General features: G+C 64.8%; 1 protein-coding gene across 2 annotated transcripts; it reads left to right on the forward strand.

Moving 5' to 3' along the window:
- Window positions 1-7,430: 7,430 nt before the first annotated feature.
- On the forward strand, window positions 7,431-15,626 carry KCNQ4 (potassium voltage-gated channel, KQT-like subfamily, member 4). Of its 2 annotated transcripts, XM_010576005.1 has the most exons (13): window positions 7,431-7,514; window positions 8,239-8,365; window positions 8,480-8,655; window positions 8,733-8,858; window positions 8,970-9,080; window positions 9,241-9,336; window positions 9,597-9,685; window positions 10,970-11,125; window positions 14,091-14,308; window positions 14,436-14,538; window positions 14,825-14,956; window positions 15,158-15,293; window positions 15,408-15,626. In XM_010576005.1, the coding sequence occupies exons 2-13, from the start codon at window positions 8,248-8,250 to the stop codon at window positions 15,624-15,626; spliced, it is 1,680 nt and encodes a 559-aa protein (XP_010574307.1). In that variant the 5' UTR covers window positions 7,431-7,514; window positions 8,239-8,247. The 2 variants fall into 2 exon arrangements, with proteins under 2 accessions (XP_010574307.1, XP_010574308.1); XM_010576006.1 differs by lacking the exon at window positions 10,970-11,125.
- Window positions 15,627-19,737: the final 4,111 nt, after the last annotated feature.

Consider the following 19,737-nt stretch of genomic DNA (forward strand, 5'->3'; position numbering starts at 1 on the left):
GCTGTGCCGGGCATCTGCCTGCAGCCCCGTCCAACGGGCTAGGGGGGCTTAGACCCACTGTTGGGCTCTGCCGGGGCTTTGCAGCCCCTCGAAGCCCCCCCTGGCTGGGTGCCCCTGCAGGCTCCCATGCTCCAGCGTTTGCAGGAAGGGGATGGTGTGAAAGCAGGTGCCGGTGCAGGTGTAAAGCTGGTGTTGAGGTGTGCAGTGGTGGCTGCACCTCCAAGCCCGTGCTGACCATGGCAGGGCCGTGGTGGAGGCACGCACTTGGGCTCGGCTGGTTCACCGGGCTTGCAAAGCTGTGTCTTGCCCTCTTGAAATGAGAGTTTCTAGCCCTGGAGCTTACAGAGCAAATCTGGGAGTGTGACCAGAGCTTTAACCTAAAGGCTTTAGAGCCAGAAGGCAAATAAAAACTTCCTTTTCCAATCTCCACCTCTTAAGCAAACGGGAAGGCTGTTCTCATTCCCAGCTCGTGCCTTTAGTTGTGTATGGCTGTCAGTGACTGCCCTGCTCCCGGGCAGAGCTGCTGCCCTTGGCACAGGCACCGCTTCCAGCCCGGCCTGAGGGCTACGTGTCCTGTCGGCCAGGGGCTGCCCTGCCAAGGGGTCTCCTGCAGCCTAGAGCTGCACCGGCCAGGTTTCCAGTTCAAGCTGTTACTGCTGTTCTTCACGGCTTGTCCCTGCAGCCGGGCTCGCTGGCACCCTCTCCCTGTCTGCCAGCCCCTGCATACGGCCAGTGGCTCCCAGTGCTGCTGCCCCGATGGAAAATGGGGTCTGGGAGCTCGTGTCGGTGGTTATGAAACCGCTGGGTGCACCAGAAGCTCAGCTCAGCACTTTTCCATTTCCTAGAGGAGCGCTTTCATAAAGAACAGTTTGACCTGGAGCAAATTAGGGAAGACTGAGACGGCAGCACCAGTAACAACCCGCAACCCCCTGCCTGAAGCACCGTCCCCTGTGCCAGGCCAGCCGGGCACCTCCCCTGCCCACTGCTCTTGGCAGCACCTCACCTGGGTACTAGGGGGATGATGGGGTTTTATTTACTTTGTCAAAGTGTGTCGCGCTGGGGCAAAGAAGGGACGGGAGCGCAGAGCTTGGAGGGAGCCCATCCCTCGGGCATGTAGGGTGGCTGTCCCGTGGCACCCCTGCCCTTGCTGTGTCGGGTCCCCATGTACGTTGGCGGGGGCAGAGGGGTGGCAGCTCCCAGCAGAGCCCTGGGAGAATCCTGGCACTGGGTGGGTGATGCCAGGCGTGGGCTCTCCTCGGCTCGGGGCTGGCTGGGAGCCTCGGGGCCGTGGGAAATCCTCGTTGGCTCGGAGCAGCGGGATGCTGGGGGTGCGATGGGCGCAGGGCAGCAGTTGGCGGGTCCCTCCCCGTGCACCGGCCAGCTCCTGGCTGGGGACAAGGCTGCTGACAGCCGGTCTCTCCTGGAGTTTCTCTCGGATCCTGTTATGGGAGAGGGCTGCGGTGGGTAGGATGGGTCTGCCACCCCGGCTGCATCCCAGCCCCGCTGCAGGGCAGGCGGCTCTGCAGGGCACAGGCACGGTACCGCAGCTCTGCCATGCTCCCCTATCTCGCCGCATCCCTCCATCACCGCTTGGCTAAGCGGGAAAGTGCTTTCCCCACCACACTGGGGATTGCCGCTGTGGTCGGTGCCTGCGGCAGCTCCAGCCCAGGCCCTTGCCAACCCACCCGAGGCAGTTCGAAGGGCTGGAGCCCCGGTGGGTTTGCAAGGAAATTGCTTCATCCCCTGCTTGCTGCTGGCTCTCCACCGCCTGCTGGGTAAAAACCTCTTCTATTAAGCCCTGGGGTTTTAACTTGCTGTCACTGGCATCCCCCACGGGGGCTGGTGTGGCGGTTTCCTATCCAGCTGCTGCGCTTGTGTGGCCAAAATAGAAGGGGCTGGGGAAGCTGTGCCCTGCCACCGCTGGAGCCGTGCCCTTCGAGCAGGGGGTTCTGCTCCCGAGGCTGGCCCCCCTCACCTTGCCTGGGCTTGAAACGGGAGCTGCGTTTGGGGGAAATGCCAGCAGGAAGAGAAGCCGGCACAGCAGTTTCCCCAGCCTGATGTGGTGTCACCGGGGCATAAAATTAAGCGACTTTGGCGCAACATGAAACTGTGCATTGATTTTTTTTTTTTTTTTTTCCTTTCCCCTCTTGCTGCTCCCATTAGGACCCCCCAGCCCAGAGCGCACGGTGCCAGTTTGGGTGCCCAAGGCTGGCCAGCCCCAATGGGAAGCCCCACTGCCAGGATGCTCGGTCGCCCTGGAGAGGCTTTGGTTATTTGTCCCTCCAAGCAGCCATCCCTGGGGATGAGGGTCAGAGTGGGGCTGGACGAGTGCCCAGACCTGCCCCCTCTGCCTGTGGGTGCTTCTGCCCTCCGGGCAATGCATTTGGGGTCTCAGCCTGCCTCGACTTCTTGGGGCCCCTCGTGTCCCTGTGCCCCAAAGATCCCCTGTCCCCTGCAGAGCCCCCAGGAGCTGGAGGGTAGGGACGGCCCCGATCCTTCTCCTGGGGTGCAAGGGCACGGGAGCTGCATCTGAAAACACACTGGTTTTCTTCCCCCCCGCCTTAAGCCAGCTCCTTGCCAGATGATTCAAGAGCAAAACTATCTCGGCTGCTCCGTGTGAGCGTCTTGGCACCGTCCGCAGGAGCCTTGTGACTGTGCTCCCCGTGGGGACTGCAGGGGTGCTGGGGGGCCGTGGGTGGCGTGGGGGATACAGCCACGCAGTGCAAGGGTGATGGATGATGCCGTCCACAGGCTTTGGCTCCCGCTCACCGAAGCACCGAGGTGTTGGGGCCATCGGCTCCCATGTGCTATGGGATGTTATCTAGAGTTGCTGCCGTGGGTGCCACGGGGCTGCAGGAGGAGGTGTGCAGCCTGCAGGCAGGCTCCTTGTCCCAGCCCTGCTTCTAGCCTGTGTCAGGGCACTGGAAACACCCCATCCTGCCTTACCCCCACCCTGGTACCCCCTGGTCTCGGGGCGAGGAGGACTCTCGGAGCAGCACCTTTCCTCTCCCGGCGCTGATAACCAAGTTGGGGCTGGGCTCGGAGCGTGTCCTGGGGTTTGGGAGGCTGGCGGGCTCCTGGCTCCAGCTCCGGTTTCCCTGACCATGGGGAAACACTCGGTGCTTTTCTCCTTCTCTGTGGCACGGTGTGGGATGGACCCTGCCATGGTTACGGGTGCAAACAGGCCCACTACACCCCGGTTATTTATATCGCCCAGAGCAGACAGGCCGCCTGCTCCACCTCTCCTAAAGGGCTGCTGGAGCGAGGGACGGGGGATTTAGAAGACATTCTGTTTATACAGCTGCGAACGGTGCTCGGGGAGCTGAACCTCACGGGCTGGGGAGGTTGGAGAGCAAAGCACCGTCCCCATCCCTGTCCCCATCCCCACCGGAGCTGGGCTTAGGCAGTTTTGGTCCAAACAGCCATTTCCCACGGTGGCACAGTTGGGGGGTACCGCCTGGCTGGGCACCCAGTGCTGCTGCCCAGCACCATGATGGGGCCAGGCTTGGCCCGGGAAGGGAGCTGTGCCATTCGGCAGAGGCTGTTTGCTCACTCGTCCCCTGGCTGAGCTGTTTATCCTACGGCGCGTGGTATTTTCTTTCCGCTGACTTATTGCTGGGCTGTCAGCACGAGCCTCCCTGACTCTGCCTGCGCCCCTGGCTCAGGGCTTCTTTGCAGGGGGAGAGCGAAATGGGGTCCGGGCCAGACCCGCCAGGGCAGGGGGGTGCCCACCATTACCCCCCCTTCCCAGCCTGGACACCGGCTGCTTGTTGGTGACGTGCCACCCTGCTGCCCAGGCTCTGAGCATCACAATCCCATCAGCGTCGGCTGCACCAGGGTGCCGCGGCACAGCTTTGCCCAGGCTATACCGGGGTGCAGCCCGTTTGCCCAGGGGTGTTCGGGTGGCCGGCTGGTGCCCCCTTGCCCGGCACCGCTCCTCGCCGGCCGGGGTTGACCTGGCCCCCGCTTCCCCTGAGCTCAGCACCTTTCCCGGCTCACCTGTTCTTCCGCCGGCACCGCGTTGCCGATGCGGGCAAGAGCATATGGCAAAGTCCGCTCTAATGAAGATTAATGTGAGGAGATTCGCCTTCTCCAACCCGGGCGCCCCGCCGGGTTTTAATTATTATTTTGGGGAGGAGTGTTCCTGCGGACAGGCTTTGCTCCTGCAGGGGTGAGAGGAGCTGGAGGGGTCCCGTCCCTGTGCCCAGGCTGCCACCGGCATGTCCCCTCCCGCACGGGGACGTGTGCCAGCAGGGACGTGTGAGGGCGGCAGCAGGAGCGGGGGGCTGCTGGCTGGTGGGGGCTGGCGATGCAAAGTTTATTGAGGAAAGCTGATGCACCGGCTCAGCAACAACAGCATCTGCTCCATCCATCCCCCGGGACCCTGGCGCAAGGGAGTGGGGGGACAGTGAGACCCCTGCCGGGTCCTGCCCCATCGTTTCTGCCCCATCCCTGCTTTCCCCGGCAGCCCTCCTATTTTTTTTTTTTTTTGGCCCTGCTTGGTGAGTGAGAAGAGCAGCATATTCGGGAGGGGGAGCGTGCCGGTGGGGAGCCTGGCACTGCCAGCACCACTCAGGGTTTGATGGAGAGGTCGGTCGAGCCCTCGGTGCAGGGTAGAGCTGCTGAGAGCAGCACTTCTGCCCCGGAGGGCTGCCCGCTCCGAGGGGGGACTGGGGGGGGACACGGCTGGTTCCTGGCTCACCGAGCTGCCTTCAGGCATCTGACCCTTCCCCTAAGCCGCTTAGGCCCTGCCAGCAGCCGGGACGGGGCGTTTGCCCAGGCTTTACAAGTTAATTCCTAGCAGGTGATGTGTTCCCAGAAAGTTTCTTTCCCAGCCGGCCCCGTGGGGCCTCGCATGCCTGTATCCTTCACCAAATCCTGTAGGATATCGGGGCGGCCAGGCGGGAGGCATCCCCACCCCAAGGATGCAGGCTTCCACCACGGCTTCCGTGGCACGGCTTTACCAACCGGTCCGGTTGCTCGTGGTGCTGCTGTGGGGACAAGTGACAAGGGGGGGCTCCGGCTCGGTGCAAAACCACCGTGACTCGCCGCTGCCCGAGGCAGGGCCACCCGCAGCATGTCCCCACGGGAGCAGCGTGTGCCCAGGCACCGGGGACCCCCCCCTTCCCCACTCCCCGGCTGGGGTGAGAGGCACAAATCTTTGCAGGCTGGGAGATTTCTGCCTTCTCTTCTGCTTTGTGCTTCGCTGCCCATGTAATTGCCTGCTAAATCCTGATTGTATAATCTTTATTGCTGATGATGCACAAAGCAGAAAGGCTCTGCCCGTGGCTGCTCGGCCAGGTCTTGTTTTGCTCCTCACACCAAGGGCTGTGGCCGGGACGGCGGTGACCTCCTCGGTGCTCCCTGCCCGCGGCTCCGATGCCCTCTGTGCCGGCACGGGCAGGACAGGGGTACCGGTGTGCCCGGCTGTGCCGTTGGCTGCCGGAGGAGTTAACGGCAGAACTGCTGTGCCGGAGGAAAGGGGCTCGATTAATAATTCAGAGGGAGATGGAACTGGCTCCAGCCTTCTGCCTTGCAGATGGGGAGTGCCTGGGAGAGGAGCATCATCCTCCGCAGCGAGGGCAGGGCACTGTCAAACCTGCGACCCCCCCGGCCCCTTCACTGCTGTAGCTGGGACGTGGTGTGTCGCTCCAGCTCTCCCTTCTCCGTGCTCTGGATCCAGCCCTTCTCACGTTCCCTGGGGTTTCTCTGCTGTCGGTCCCATCTCCATTTTCCCCTCATGGCGGTTTTGGGGAAGGGGCCTGCCTGTCCCCCTTTATGCTGGGATTTTGAGTTGGGTACTACCCGCCTTGCCCCACTGTGGGCATGGGGCACTCAGCAGCCCCCTCATGCCCTGCCCGGGTTTGCAGACCCCCCCAGCCTTACAGAGCACAAACTGTGGGTTCGGTGGGTGGGTGCGCGTGTGTCCCGGCATTGGGGAGGCCCTCGGCTCTCCTCACCCCCAGTGTCTGCGCCATGTCCCCTTGGCCAGGGTGGGAGCATGGTCCCCTCTCCCCCACGTCACCCAGTGCCTCCTCACCGGCCCTGGGGCAGACATGGGGGTCAGCTCTGCTTTCACCCCTCGGACACCCCAGGCAGCCGGTTTGGCTCTAAAGCCCTATGTCAGCAACAAGAAGAGATGGGAAAGAGCTCCTGAGTGGGTGTCGGGCAGCATCTCCCCGAGCCGAGCCCCCCGCACTCTTTGGAGCACCATTGATGGGTCCCGTGGGCACTGCTCACCCAGCGGAGATGGTGCCGGGGGGGCGAGATGGGTGCCCACCAGCTCAGGGACAGGGTGCCACGGCCACCTCGCTTGCCCTGCTGGCCTCAGCCTGGCCGCCCCGGTGCTGCCGGCGGTGCTTCCCCATGGCACAGCGGGGCTGCGGTGCCTGGTGGGGCCGTGGGTGCCCGGAGCCCCCCGTGCCGTTACGGAGCCGGCTGTAGTGGAGCAGTGGCCCTTTGCACGCCGTCACGTGGGCCGGTGGCACAAGCCCTCCGCTTTCCATTTTTAGAATCGCTGGATCAGGGGAAAAAATGTATTTTTGGAGTTTGATTTGCTTCAGCTTCAGAGTCTATTTTTTTTTTTTTCCCCTCCTTATTTTAAATGGGCCAAAGCCCCTCATGTCTTCACCCAGCTCTCAGGCACAGCTAGCCCCAGAGCAGCTCCTTGTTAACTCTTCCCCCAGGTCGGCTGTTCCCAGGTGGCCCCCGTGTCCCCAGCAGGTCCCCACGGTGGCAGCGATGCTGGGGACAGTCAGGAGAAGCTCTGGCCCCCCTTCTGCAGCAGCAGCACACTGCCACTGTTTGGGACCCCCCCACCCCATCTCCCTCCCTGCTTTTAATTAGCAGTTGTTTTGCCTGGACAGAGGCTGCAGGGCTGTGCTGGAGCCTGGCACGGAGCCCCACGTCTGCCGGAGCCTGGTCCTCCTCCTCGGTGTCTGTAGGGCAGCCCGGGGATGTGCTGTGCCACCAGCCCGGACTGGGACACGGGTGCCATGCGGTGCTGGTCCCCATCACAGGGGGGACCAGTGGGAGCAATGTTCCCTCTGGGCATGGGTCTTGGGGGGGCCAAGGCTGGGCATAGAGCCTGTCTCGGCTGTGCCGGAGGGATGTCCAAGGAACGGTGGGATCCCGCCGTGGGCTTGCTGCCCTGGTCCCAGGGAGGTGCTGCCTGCGCTGGGCATCCCAGTGCCACGGACAGGCTTTAGGCACAGCCCTGCCTCTGCGCCCACGGGCAGCTGCTGCTCGTGGGCTCCCAAATTGCTCCATGCCACCATCTAGGGGTAAACCGTGTCCATGGTGGCTCAGCCACAGCCGTGGAAATCTGGGCTAGGGGGGGTCAGGTTGTGAGCAAGAGCCAGCACTGCAGGCTGGGCTCCCCCCGGCCAGCCCCGATGCCCGCGCTGACACGTTTTCGTTCCAGATTCCTCCTCGTCTTCAGCTGCCTGGTGCTGTCGGTCTTCTCCACCATCCAGGAGCACCAGAAATTGGCCAACCAGTGCCTCTTCATCCTGGTAAGTGGGGAGCGGAGCTGCGCTCGGACTCCCTGTCTCCACATGACACCCCAAGAGACTTGGCTGACATCATGGACAAAACCCCTCTGACCCCTTCCCCAGCCCAAATGTCACTATTGATCCCTGGTGTTAATGACGGCAGCCTCTCCGGCACATCGGGGAGAAGCTGCAGGGTGGCCTCGCTGCTGGGCGGCTCGGGGTGGCCCATCACTGCAGCTGGACCTCCGCGGTGCGGAGAGGCATAAACCGCTGGAAAAGGCAGGGCAGGAGGGGCTAAAAAAGGCAACTTTCCCCCAAACTGTCAGAAACAGCTGACGCTGGAGTTCTTCAGAGTGATGGAGACTAAATTGGGAAGGTCCTTGTGACTTTCCCGCGAGTAAGCAGAACGGGGGCTTGTTTGTGCGAGAGGTAGGAGGACAATGCTGACGGCGGAGGAAAAGGACCCAGCTCGGTGTGAGCTTGGCACAGGTAGGAGAGCCGGGCTGCTCAAACAGGCTCGACGGCCACGGCTCCCGTCTCGCTGCCCTGATTCCCCCGGGACGGCTCCAGCCAGGGCTGTGCCAGGGGGGTGGCCTTGGGGGGGACACACCATGCTCCCCCCCCCAGCACCGTCCCGTCCTCAGCACCAGCATTTCATTTTGCCCCCTCCAAAGCCGCCCACCCAGCTGAATCCCCCACGCCGTCCTGCCCTCCCCACCTCACCCTCCTCTACCCCCCCCGGCAGGAGTTCGTCATGATCGTGGTGTTCGGCATGGAGTACATCATCCGCGTCTGGGCGGCCGGCTGCTGCTGCCGCTACCGAGGCTGGAGGGGACGCTTCCGATTTGCCAGGAAACCCTTCTGCGTTATAGGTACCGGGGAGGGGGGGAGCTTTGGGGGGAGCACAGATTTGGGGACTTGCGGCGTCACCCACGCCGCGGGTGTTTGAGAAAAGCCCGCGCCCCCTGACCCTCGCTGTCCCTTAGATTTCATCGTCTTCATCGCTTCCGTGGCCGTCATCGCCGCCGGCACCCAGGGCAACATCTTCGCCACTTCGGCGCTGCGCAGCATGCGCTTCCTGCAGATCCTGCGCATGGTGCGCATGGACCGTCGCGGCGGCACCTGGAAGCTGCTGGGCTCTGTCGTCTACGCCCACAGCAAGGTAGAGGAATGCGGGGGTCCCCAACATGGCCCCCCACACCCACTCGAGCCCTTCTCACCCCTCTCCTGCCCCGGCAGGAGCTCATCACCGCCTGGTACATCGGCTTTTTGGTGCTCATCTTCGCCTCCTTCCTCGTCTACCTGGCTGAGAAGGATGCCAATGCCCAATTCGCCACCTACGCCGACTCCCTATGGTGGGGCACGGTAAGCTTGGCCACCGGCGGTCCCCCAGCCCCGGGAGGGGATGAGGAGGGTGGGACGGGGCCGCGGCGAGGGAGGTCCCTCCAGGCTTCCCCCTGCTCTGCCCCCGGGCAGGTCACCCTCACCACCATCGGCTACGGGGACAAGACGCCGCAGACGTGGCTGGGACGGATGCTGGCGGCCGGCTTCGCCCTGCTCGGCATCTCCTTCTTCGCGCTGCCTGCCGTGAGTAGGATGGGGGAGAGGGTCCCTGCGCCTCCTGCCCTGTAGAAATCGGGGAGAAAGGGACCAAATCCCACCACTGCGGTGGGAGGGTCCCCGTCTCTCCTGGCTGGCGGCGGTGGCGTGGTCGGCACCCACGGACCCCGTCCCCTCCCGTCCCCAGGGGATCCTGGGCTCCGGCTTCGCCCTCAAAGTGCAGGAGCAGCATCGGCAGAAGCACTTTGAGAAAAGACGGACTCCGGCAGCAAACCTGATCCAGGTAGCGCAGTGCTGGCGTGTCCTGCCCCATCCTTTCCCGGGGATGCTCCACCGTCCCCCGCTCCATCTGCTCTGCCTGTCCCTGCCTGCTGCAGGCAGGACCCGAATGCCTGACCCCCACATCTGGCAGCTGGCTCCTTTGGGCCGGACTCTGCCTTTGGTGGCCAAGGGGGATGGAGAGGGCTGGCTTGGGGGGCGGATCTTGCCTCCTGCCCCCGCGGGGGCTGATCCCGATGCCCGTGGGCTCTCGCTCCCATGCAGGCTGCCTGGCGCCTGTACTCGACGGACGTCAGCCGGGCGTACCTGACGGCCACGTGGTGTTACTACGACAGCCTCCTGCCCTCCTTCAGGTAAGCAGGGTGCCGGCGAGGGCTGCAGGGTTCCCTGTGGGGTCCCAGGCTGATGAGCAATGTGAGCAGCCCCTGCCACGGGGGGCCATGCGGACCCACCGAGGGCTCGGTTGGGCTGAGCAGCACGGACCCCTTGCTCAGCCCCGGGACACCGGAGCCCCAGCACAGCACCTGCCAAAATGTCCAACACCCTCCTCCATCCTCACAGCACCCGGCACCCATCCCACCCTGTCCTCTCTTGCCCCATCCATAGCCATCTTCCAGCACCGCCACGGGGAAGAGGACGATGCCGCCGGCCACGGGGAACTCGTGGCTGTGGCGACGGAGCTGCAGCTGGCCAGGAGCCGGCTCCAAGCATGGTGGCAGAGCGGATGGACCTGGGGGGGTCCAGCGGGGAGCCCTGCAGGGCTCTCCCCTCCTGTGGCCCCTGGGATGTTGCCACCACGGGTGGATCGAAGACTCTCCGAAGCCTTTGTGGACTCCCTGTGCGTTCCCATCACACCGAGCGCAACCGGGGTCTGCCGTGCGGTCCCCGTGCCCGAGCCCTGCCCCAGGCTGGCAGTGCCCTCCCGCCTGCCTGTGCATCCTGCCCCTGCTCCAGCCATGTGTTCCTTTGCAGTGACAAATTCATTGTTCTGTTTCACTCTTTATTTTTTCAAAGACAGAGCTCTTAACAGCCGTGGCAGCGAGTCCCTCTTGTCCCTGACCAAGGAGATACGGCTTCCCATGCACCGCTGCCAAGCGTGGTACCGGGCTCTCCTGGCATGGGCATCACGGGGGGCTCCACCAGCCCCTCCTGCTCTGCCAGGAGCCATTTCTCCTGTAGCAGGGATAGGGCCAGGCTCGATCCCTGCCGGGTCTGAGCTTTCCCCTCCTGGCTGCTTCAGCAATGCCCAGACCCCAGATCAGATGGTGGCAGGTCCCCCTGTCTCCCACCCCATGGCAAGGGTGGTCGTCCTGCCTGGCCCCTGCCTGACCCATCCCTCCCAGCACGGGTCCAGCCCCTCTGCCAGTGGCCAGTCTCTGTGGGACCCTTTCCCAGCACATCCCCCTCCCCAGCACCGTCACCCCCAGGTGCCAGCAGCACCCGCTGCTGCCTCAACCTGCTGCCCGAGCTGTTAAGAAACTGTCTTTTGAAAGAAAGTGCTGGTTTTTGCTTGTTTTGTTCTGGTTTTGCTTTGGTTTGCACAGAGGAGGACCTGGCTCTGCTCAGCCTTGGTTTGCTCATCTCATTTGCTTTGGAAAGTTTAATTTCTCCATGTTTTTATTTAACCCCAACCTCAGAGAGCTGGCCCTAATGTTTGAGCATTTGCACCGAGTCCGCAACGGAGGATTTAGGAATTCAGAGGTTAAAAAATTGCCTGACGGAGCCCCACCGCCTTATCACTCCTTCACCCCTGGCCAGAAAAGCATCAGCCCTGCCGCTTGTTCAGGGGAAAGGTAGGAGGGTGCAGCCCCACGGCCCCGCGTTCTCTCTCCTCTCTGCCCTCTCTCCTCTGCTCGTCTCTGTCCTCCTGCGATGCCACCGCGATGCCTGTCACCGCCAGAGCGGACCCCAGAGGAGCAGCCCCCGGTCCCACTCCCCACCCAGTGCCGTGCTGGGGCGTCCCTCCAGCTCTGCCGCTGGCTGCCGGCATTGCTCCTGGCTCACAGCTCTGGAGGGGGCACATTTGGTCCCCACGAACAGACTCTGGGCTCTTGTACCCGTCGTGAAGCCTCTTGCAACATTCAGCTCCTTTTTCACGTGGCCACGGCACCGGGACCTCACACAGGGTAGCCAAGCGTGGCTGAAAATGGCCCTGCAAAGGCAGCGCTGCAAGCCCGTCGGGGCTGGAGCTGTGTGGCCCTGCTGCAGAGCCAGGCAAGGAGCAAAAAACAGTTCCTGCAGTCCAAGACGGGCTTCCCATGCCCACAGCAGCGGGGAGCAGCGATGCCAAGCTGCCCCAGTGCCAACAAGAAGAGACAAGAGGGTTCGGGGCTGCCACGCTGCTGGCGGCAGCTGCTTTGCACCATGTCCCCGGTCTCCTCTGGCCGAAGAGCATCCTGGAGACCCCGGCGTGCCACCACGGCTGCTGGCCTCCCACCCAGGACATCGGCACAGAGTGGGGCCCTGGGCCAACGTCAGGGTTAGGTGGGGAGAGGGAGCGCTGCTCCTCCATGGCATCGTGCCTCAGTTTCCCCCGTGATGCTGGAGACGGGGCTGTGGGAGGTCTGGCGTGGCGTGGGGATGTGCCGAGCCGTGGGGCTGTGGCTGCCCTGCTGTAGGTGTGGGGCCGAGGGGGACCTGCTCACCCCGCCATCCCCGAGGTGAGTATGGGCTTGGGGGGGCTTCTCCCTGCGGCAGCACTGGCCTGGGCTCGGTTTCCCAGTGAACAGCCAGGAGCTGGCAGGGGAGACTGCAACCCCCCGGCCATCCCACCCAGGGGGGCCTGAGCCTTCCTCCATCTCCTCCACGAGCATCACCTCTCGTAACATCTCATCTTCTCTCTCTCCTCCCCTCTCCTGCTCACCCTCCTCCTCTCCATCCCACCAACCTACCCCCAAACCTTCTGTGCCCCCCGCTCACCCCCAAGCTGGAAGGAGGAGGACGTGCAGCCCCACAAGTGCTTACGCCTCAGGTAACGTTCAGCCCCGGCAGTGGCCGCAGCAAGCGGGCAGGGGCCGGGGATCCGCAGAGCGGCAGCGGCGTTTGCACGGTCACCACCATTCAGCTGCTCGGCAGCACGTGCCGTCACCAAATCACTTTTTTGCCAGAGCTCCGCTGCTGAGAAACCAGACTTTGCGGGGCGGGCATGAGTGTTTATGCAGGACCTACACAAACAACTCCACTCGTGCTTCTTGCCTCCACAGCAGAAGGGGGTACCGTGGCCAGGTCCGGTGCAGCGGGAGATGCTCACCGGCAGCAGGCAGGGACCCTGCGCCCACGCACTGGGGTGCTGGCATGCCTGGGGGGGGTCGGGGACGTGGTGACCCGGGATGCTCCGCTCCCTCCCGGCCACGGGCTAACTCTCGTTTTCTCCTGTCTCTGCCCTGACCCTCCAGCCTGATCTTTAGTGGTAAGAGAAGGCTCTTGCGGACATGGGGCACGTGGAGACGGAGGTACTGCGTCCCGGCTGCCTGCGCTGGGCGGCTGCGCAGGGCCGGGGAGCACTGGGTTTGCATGGTGCTCTGTACTGGGCTGCCTGCCGACTGCGGGGCAGAGGAGGGTAGAGGCTGAAGGGTCATCCTTCTGCAGGGCAAGGGGGTCTATGCATGGCCTGGGCTGAGCTGGCTGTCCCCGCTGGCTCCCGCTGGCTCCCACAGCTTGCCCTGCCTCAGTTTCCCCCTCTGTGCAGCATGGATGAGCCTGGTCTGTTGGCCGTGCTGGGCTTGCCGAGTCCAACAACAGCAAACTGAGGCACTTGGATAAACGTTGTCCCACGTCTGTCCTGCAGCCTGGTTCCCCGGGGGACCGCCCTACCTGTCCTCCGGCACTGCCCTGCCTGCCCGGGACCAGTTTGCCCACAACCTGCATGGGGAGAGGCTGGGAGCCCAGTGCCCTGCCTGTACCCCTGCCTTGCCCTGGGACTCCTGGCCCAGGAAATCCAGGAGGCTCCCCAAAACAAACGCCGGGGTTTTGTGGAGCCTGTTGTGCAGCAGGCGTGGGGTTTGCTCCGCATCCTCCACGGCTTTGGCTTCCTCCACTTGCAGGGCTGTGCGTCTGTTTGGCCTCCTTGCATGTCCCGAGGTGTGCTCGTGGTCCCACATCACACAAAAGGCAGCGCCAGATGGTAATTTTGTGTAGGTCCTACATAAACGATGCCTGTTGTCCCCTCACCACCGACCCAGTGGAGCAGCTGGTTTCAGGAGCAGAGCTTGCGTTAGGGCAGGAGGGGGCTGCTCCGCTTGCCCACCGGAGCAGAGCCTGAATTAGGTGGTGCAGCCTGGAGGAGGAGGAGGAGGATGAAGGGGCCCGGCTGGGTGCCCCAGGACACCCCATGCCAGCAGGAATGGGGCAGCAGGAGCAGGGCTGCTTCTTGCAGGACTGGGGCCGATTGCTCTGCCGGCGGCTCTGCTGCGTGTCCTACCCGCTGCCGTACCTGTCTCTCTGTGCTCTCCCTGTCTGTCTCTCTCCTCCTTTCTCTTCTCTTGGGGGAAAAAAATGGTGTTTAAAGGAGTAACCCCAGAGCTGCTCCTGCACGGGCATGCGGTACCGCCTGCTCCTGGCCTGCCTCGCACGCGAGCTCGTGCCCGTCGTGTGCCGGGGGCTCTCCGTCAGCTCGGCACAGCCACCCCCCTCCTCACCCCCAACTGCGGTGGGCACGTGTGTGCCCACAGCAGGGATCCGCTCCTCTCCCCGTCCCCATCCCCGTGCCCCCCGTCCCCCAGTCACCCCTGACGCTGCCCACCCCGCTCTCCCACGCAGCAACAAGATGGGCATCAAGGACCGTATCCGCCTGAGCAGCTCGCAGCGGCAGGGCAGCCGGGGCAGGCAGCACCTGGGACCCCCCCTGCACCGCTCCCCCAGCACCGAGGACATCCCCGAGGCTTCCAGCCCCACCAAGGTGCAGAAGAGCTGGAGTTTTAATGACCGGACCCGTTTCCGTGCATCCCTGAGGCTCAAGCCGCGGACCCCAGTTGAGGGTAAGTCCTGGGGAGTGGTGGGGTCTGGGTCCGGCTGGGGGGTTGTGCTGGGGGGCTGCAGGTGTTTTGGGGGGCACAGAGGGACAGCCCTTAGGGTCTGCCACCCACCCACTCTTGGCACTCACAGCCGACTGCCCGCCAGAGGACAGCAGCGAGGAGAAGAGCTCCCACTGTGACCTGACCTTCGAGGACATCATGCCAGCAGTGAAGACCCTCATCCGGGCTGTCAGGTGAGACTATCCCCTCCCGCGTCCCCCAGCATACGTGCTGCCATCCTTAGCTCCTCCACAGCTCTCAGCCCTTGGGGATGAGTGGACGTGTCCAGAGAGCCCCGGTCCAGCCCATGGCCGTGGCCAAGCTGGGCAAGGAGCAGGGATGGCTCCTGGCTCAGACCCCCATGGGGACAGCGATTGGGACCTCGGTGCTTTGCATGTGCCCCCCGTTCCCCCAGCATAGAGCCCACAGGCACCCCTGGTCCTCCCCCGTGCCCTGCAGCCAGCCTGGGTGTCCCTGCAGGATCCTGAAGTTCCTGGTGGCCAAGAGGAAATTTAAGGAGACCTTGCGTCCCTACGACGTCAAGGACGTCATCGAGCAGTACTCGGCCGGCCACCTGGACATGCTGGGCAGGATCAAGAGCCTGCAGATGCGGTGAGATGCTCTGAAGGCGGCCGGGGGGGGGGCTCTGGGCTCCCCTGGGTCTCCCACCACTAGCCATGCCCACTGGGAGGGGTGCTGGTCCATCACGATGGGTGGAACATGTTCCCAGAGCCCCGTCCCGATCCGTTGTGGTCTCAACATACCCTCTGGTCCACTGAGAGTGATGGGCTGTGTCCCTTCCCTCCCTGCCAGCGTGGACCAGATCATGGGCAGGGGGGCCCTCGCTGCAGACAAGAAGATGCGGGAGAAGGGGGAGAAGCCGGCGCTGGAGACGGAGCTGGTGGATGAGCTCAGCATGATGGGGCGAGTGGTCAAAGTGGAGAGGCAGGTCAGGGGGGGATGGCCGCCGGGGAGCATGTCACTGTCCCTTCGGTGCGAAGTGGGACCCCCTGGGTCCCCTCCCCGCGGGGAAGGACCCACTCAGCCCTGCCCACCCTTGCAGGTGCAGTCCATTGAGCAGAAGCTGGACCTGCTGCTCGGTTTCTACTCCCAGTGCCTCCGCAAGGGCTCCATAAACTCCTTCAGCCTGGCCGCCGTGCAGGTGCCCCCCTGCGAGCCCGACATCACCTCCGACTACCACAGCCCTGTGGACCACGAGGACATCTCGGTCTCTGCCCAGACCCTGAACATCTCCAGGTCGGCCAGCGCCAACATGGACTGAGCGGGGAGGCAGTGGGATGGATCCCACCAGCGTGCAGCCGGTGGGATGGGATGCCGGGATGTGGGAGCAACGTGGCATCGCCCAGCTCCGTCTAGCCACGTCCCTGGCCATGTTACTTGAACCAAGTCGTCCTTTGCGGGGACACGGCTGCAGCGGGGTGCCCGCTCTGGGGATGGGGTGGGAGCCCGTGGCACTGCAGCATGGCCAGACCACGCTCCTGGGATGCTCCTGCCCTTCCCGGGGGGTGAGACCCCCCTCCAGCTCCTGGGGCCTCGAGTGCTCCCCAGCCATGGTGGGGATGCTCTAGACTGGCCCCATCCCCTGGGGTTTGGGTCGTACCCCCCCAGCCCTCAGGACATGTCCAGCTCCCCAGTGGGGTCCTGCCTGGTCCCCCAGAGCTGAGCCGGGACCACCGCCAGCTATGCAAGGCTTCATCTCCCTTCCGCTGCCAGTGCCAAGCAAGGGCGTTGGGGCACGACCCAGTGTGGTTTTACCTGCGTTGCTCCAGGTCAGGGCAGCGGCAGGGGCCCCCCCCAGGCCGCTGAGCGGGGGGCTGTCCCCCCCTCACTCTCCTCTGCCTGGGTTGTTTCCCTGCTCGCAGGGCTGCAGCGCTGCAGCTGCGGCTGCACTTCTAGAAGCACAGCAGAGCCTTCTGCCTGCCCGTGCATGCTCCCAGGGCAATATATATATAGAAGATATATATATATATATTTATGCAATAATGTCTTAATATGCAACACCCCCGGGAAGAGCAACCCGTGGGGACATAGGCAATAAGCAAACCCCCCCTACCAGCACACAGGGCTAGATCCTGCTGCCCGTGGGGGCCCGCCTGGGTGCCCTGGGGGCTTGGGGCTGGGTGACAAACCTCCACCCGAGGGTGGCCCTGGGGCCACGGGGCTGGGCAGGGCCTGTGGAGGAGGGAGGGATGCAGGCAGAGGTGATGGGGACAGTGGTCCCCAAGGAGCATCCCTCCCTCTCATGTCCCAGAACCTGCCCTTGCTTAGAGGATTCCTTCTTGCTTAGAGGTCCCGCGGTGCTCGGTTTGTCCCTCCCCATGTCCCCATCCCCTCTGTGGTCCGGGGAGCACGGGCTGGACCTTGGGGGGGGACTGCCCAGTGGGGACAGAGCGGTGTTGGCCATGCCTCCCCGCATGCCACTCGTGGCAGAGCCACAGCAGCTCCCGCGCTGCCCCACTCCCCCCAGGAAACCCTGGGGCCGGTTTCCAGTCCCGCACCGCTGGGCTGAGCCAGGCTGGAAGCGATCGTGGTAGTGCCAAAGTTTGCCAAGCTGGGGCTGGTGTCTGCTCCTGCATGGCCGGGGATCCCGGGGGGTCTTGGTGGGCTTCGGACCGTGGGATTTGCACACACCCCCCTTCCCAAGCCCCCCCCGTGCCTCCGCTCCTGGCAGCAGGGACCCCTGACCCTGCTCGTTTTTCCTGCCTCGTTAGTGCATGTGGCCAGCATGGGCCGTGCCAGAGCCGCTTGCAGCCTCCCCCCCGGCTCCTGCACCACCCTGGCCCCCTCGCCCCGGGGGTGCCCGTCCCCCCCGGCTGGGCCGTGGGGGCAGCGGGGGCACGAGGAGACAGCCGGGTGCCGTGGGTGGGCAGGCGGGTGGGTCGCTGCGTGGGTGCCGTGGGTGCCCGGCCACGGGGCGAGGGTGCATGCGACAGCTTTGCCTGCAGCCGCACGCAGGAACTAACTCGTAGGACCCCCCCCTCCCCGCCGTCTCCCCCGGGGCTGGCTGGTCCCCGCAGACCTCCCCAGCCAGAAGTAGTTACCTCACTTGATTAACTTATTAACTTATTTGTTTCATTAAAATTTGGAGTAGAGGCTGCCTGCCTGCCTGCCGTTTCTCTCCCGGCTCTCCCGAGAGGTGGCACTCCAGCCCTGCCGGCCGGAGGACCCAGGCGTCCGGCCACCTCCCTGACCCCCCCCCTGCCCCAACCTGGGCTCCCCTTGAGCCGCCGCAGCCCCCCGAAATGGGAGCGGGACCCCACCTGCGCCTCGGATCGCCTTCCCCGGCTCCGTGGTGGCGTGTGCCTGGTGGCCGCAGGCCTGATGCCGCTGCAGAGGGGCCCGTCGTGCCCTGCGTTTCGAGCCTGGCGGGGAGGGTCACTGCCCCCGGAAGGGCCTTCGTGCCCCATCTGCCTCTTTAGAAGTGTCACTGGCGTGTCCCCAAACGGGGATGACCCTGCGATGGCCCCAGGGCCATCCCAGGGGAGGCGAGGGTGGGAGCCCCCTTCCCCAGGAGACCACAACCCCTCAAGGGACGGCAAAGCCTTCGCCCCATCCCTGGCCGCTGGCACTCCGCGGGGACAACGCGTCCCCCCAGCCCGCAAATGTCGGGGGGGCCGGGGGGGGCCCCTTTCCGCACCGCCCTGCCCCGGCGCTGGCTGGGGAGGAAGCCGGGGCTTGCCGCAGGTCGGTCCCTGCCTTTCCTGGCTGCCTCTTGCCAAAAATCCCGCTCCTGGCTCGTCCTTGAGCCAGCACCTCCTTGTCCCGGCCGCACCGGCCCCACTGCCCCCAGAGCTGCTGGGACAGGGGTCTCGGGGTGACTCCGGTGCCCCCCGACCCCCACCGAGCACTTGGCGTGCGGGGTGCCATCCCTGGGGTCCCTCAGCCACCCCCGGTGCTGCGGACGTCCGGCTCACGCGCGGCCCTGGGGCTGCTTTGAAGCAGAGGCTTTGAAGGGGGGGCCAGGACGTGGCAGCACCCGGAAAGCCCCGAATGAGCGAACCGGCCGGCTGGGGTGGTTTTCGAGGGACGTATCTTCGCAACAGCGGGGGTCTTCACCCTGCCACGGGGTTGTGCATCGCCGGGGCCGCTGACCCCGCACCCCATGGGGATGGTGGCGCGGTGCAACGCGTGCAGCTCGGCAGAGCCCGTAGGTGTGCCTGCTGCTCCGTGGGGCATCCAGGGACAACCCGCGTGGGTCTGGGCTCTTCCCACAACTCTGTGGAGCGGGGCACGGGTGCTGCGACCCGCTCCCTCCCCCAGAGCAGATGCGGGCGGCGAGGGCAGGGCAGGCATGCGTGCCAGCCCGCGGCACTCGGCTTTGCTTGCCGCAGCCACGTGGGCCCAAGGTGCCCGGGCTGGACTTTATCCCGCTCCACCTCGGCTCCCCCACATGCGCAAAAGGCTGCCGCTTCCCGGAGCTGGGACAGGCCTGGATGGCAGGGACACGCGCTGGGGGGGGAGATGCCAACGTCGGAGGAATGCAGCGAGCTGTGACTCCGCAGTGCCGGCTTGCCGTGTCCTGCTGAGAGCGACGCTTGGCACACCGAGCACAAGAAGGCTGCAAGAAGGGGGCGAGGGGGGGCTCGCAAGCACTTGGACTGTCGCGCTCCCACCTCCGCACACGAGCCCTTATCGGCTGGGGGCTATGACGGGAATGGGAAGGGGCCAGCTCTGCCGGCTGCACCCCACAGTGTCCTCAGCTGCTGCCAGGGAGCTGCCTGGCAGGAGCACAAGGACCGGGAGCCCAAGCCGGGGATGTCCTCTTTGCCAGTGGCTTTGCTTTGTCCCTTGAGGGTCTTGGGGAATTCGTGACTCACTCTGGATTCCTGTCGGTCCAGTCATGGAGCAAGTACGTGAGGCTGGAGACAGTCGGACTCCGGGCCGGACCCAGTTCCTTCCTGAGGCGCTCAGCAGCCCTCCAGCTCGGTGTGCTCAGCCCAAGGCTGCGCTTGCAGGAAAAGGCCCTTCCGAGAGCGCTGGCCGAGCAGCCGGGCGGGGGTCCCGGGTGACGGGGCTCTTGCAGGACCCTCGTTTGGGCACCCTGGGGTCCCAGGGAGCAGGTCAGCCCTCAAAGCCCAGTGGGATGCAGTGCTCCCCATGCAGGGGCACCCAGGGTGGGAGCACACCTTGACTAGCCGCAGCATCCTCCCCATGGGCTGCAGCCAGGAGCCCCCCAGCCCGTTGCCCTGGGTTCAGCCCCTGCCCCGGCTCCCGCAGCCACCCGGGGAACCTCGCTCCCCCCGCTGCCACCCGTGATGCCTCCTGTTCTGGCTGCCATGAGGCATCTTCGAGGAATCCTTTGGCAGCGGCTGGGAGATGCTCCTCGAGGGCCAGAGACAGGCAGGAGACCCAGAGCGGGCAGCTGAACCCCC

Source organism: Haliaeetus leucocephalus, unplaced genomic scaffold (assembly GCF_000737465.1).
Source record: "Haliaeetus leucocephalus isolate CR32 unplaced genomic scaffold, Haliaeetus_leucocephalus-4.0 Scaffold517, whole genome shotgun sequence".
Classification (NCBI taxonomy): domain Eukaryota; kingdom Metazoa; phylum Chordata; class Aves; order Accipitriformes; family Accipitridae; genus Haliaeetus; species Haliaeetus leucocephalus.

What these genes read in the sequence shown, in the direction of transcription:
- KCNQ4 (XM_010576005.1), top strand. Translation starts at nt 8,248, where the DNA reads ATGATCGTGGTGTTCGGCATGGAGTACATCATCCGCGTCTGGGCGGCC. An exon ending in GCCGCGGACCCCAGTTGAGG is followed by an intron (nt 14,309 to 14,435) that starts GTAAGTCCTGGG and finishes TGGCACTCACAG; the next exon opens with CCGACTGCCCGCCAGAGGAC. An exon ending in ACCCTCATCCGGGCTGTCAG is followed by an intron (nt 14,539 to 14,824) that starts GTGAGACTATCC and finishes GTGTCCCTGCAG; the next exon opens with GATCCTGAAGTTCCTGGTGG.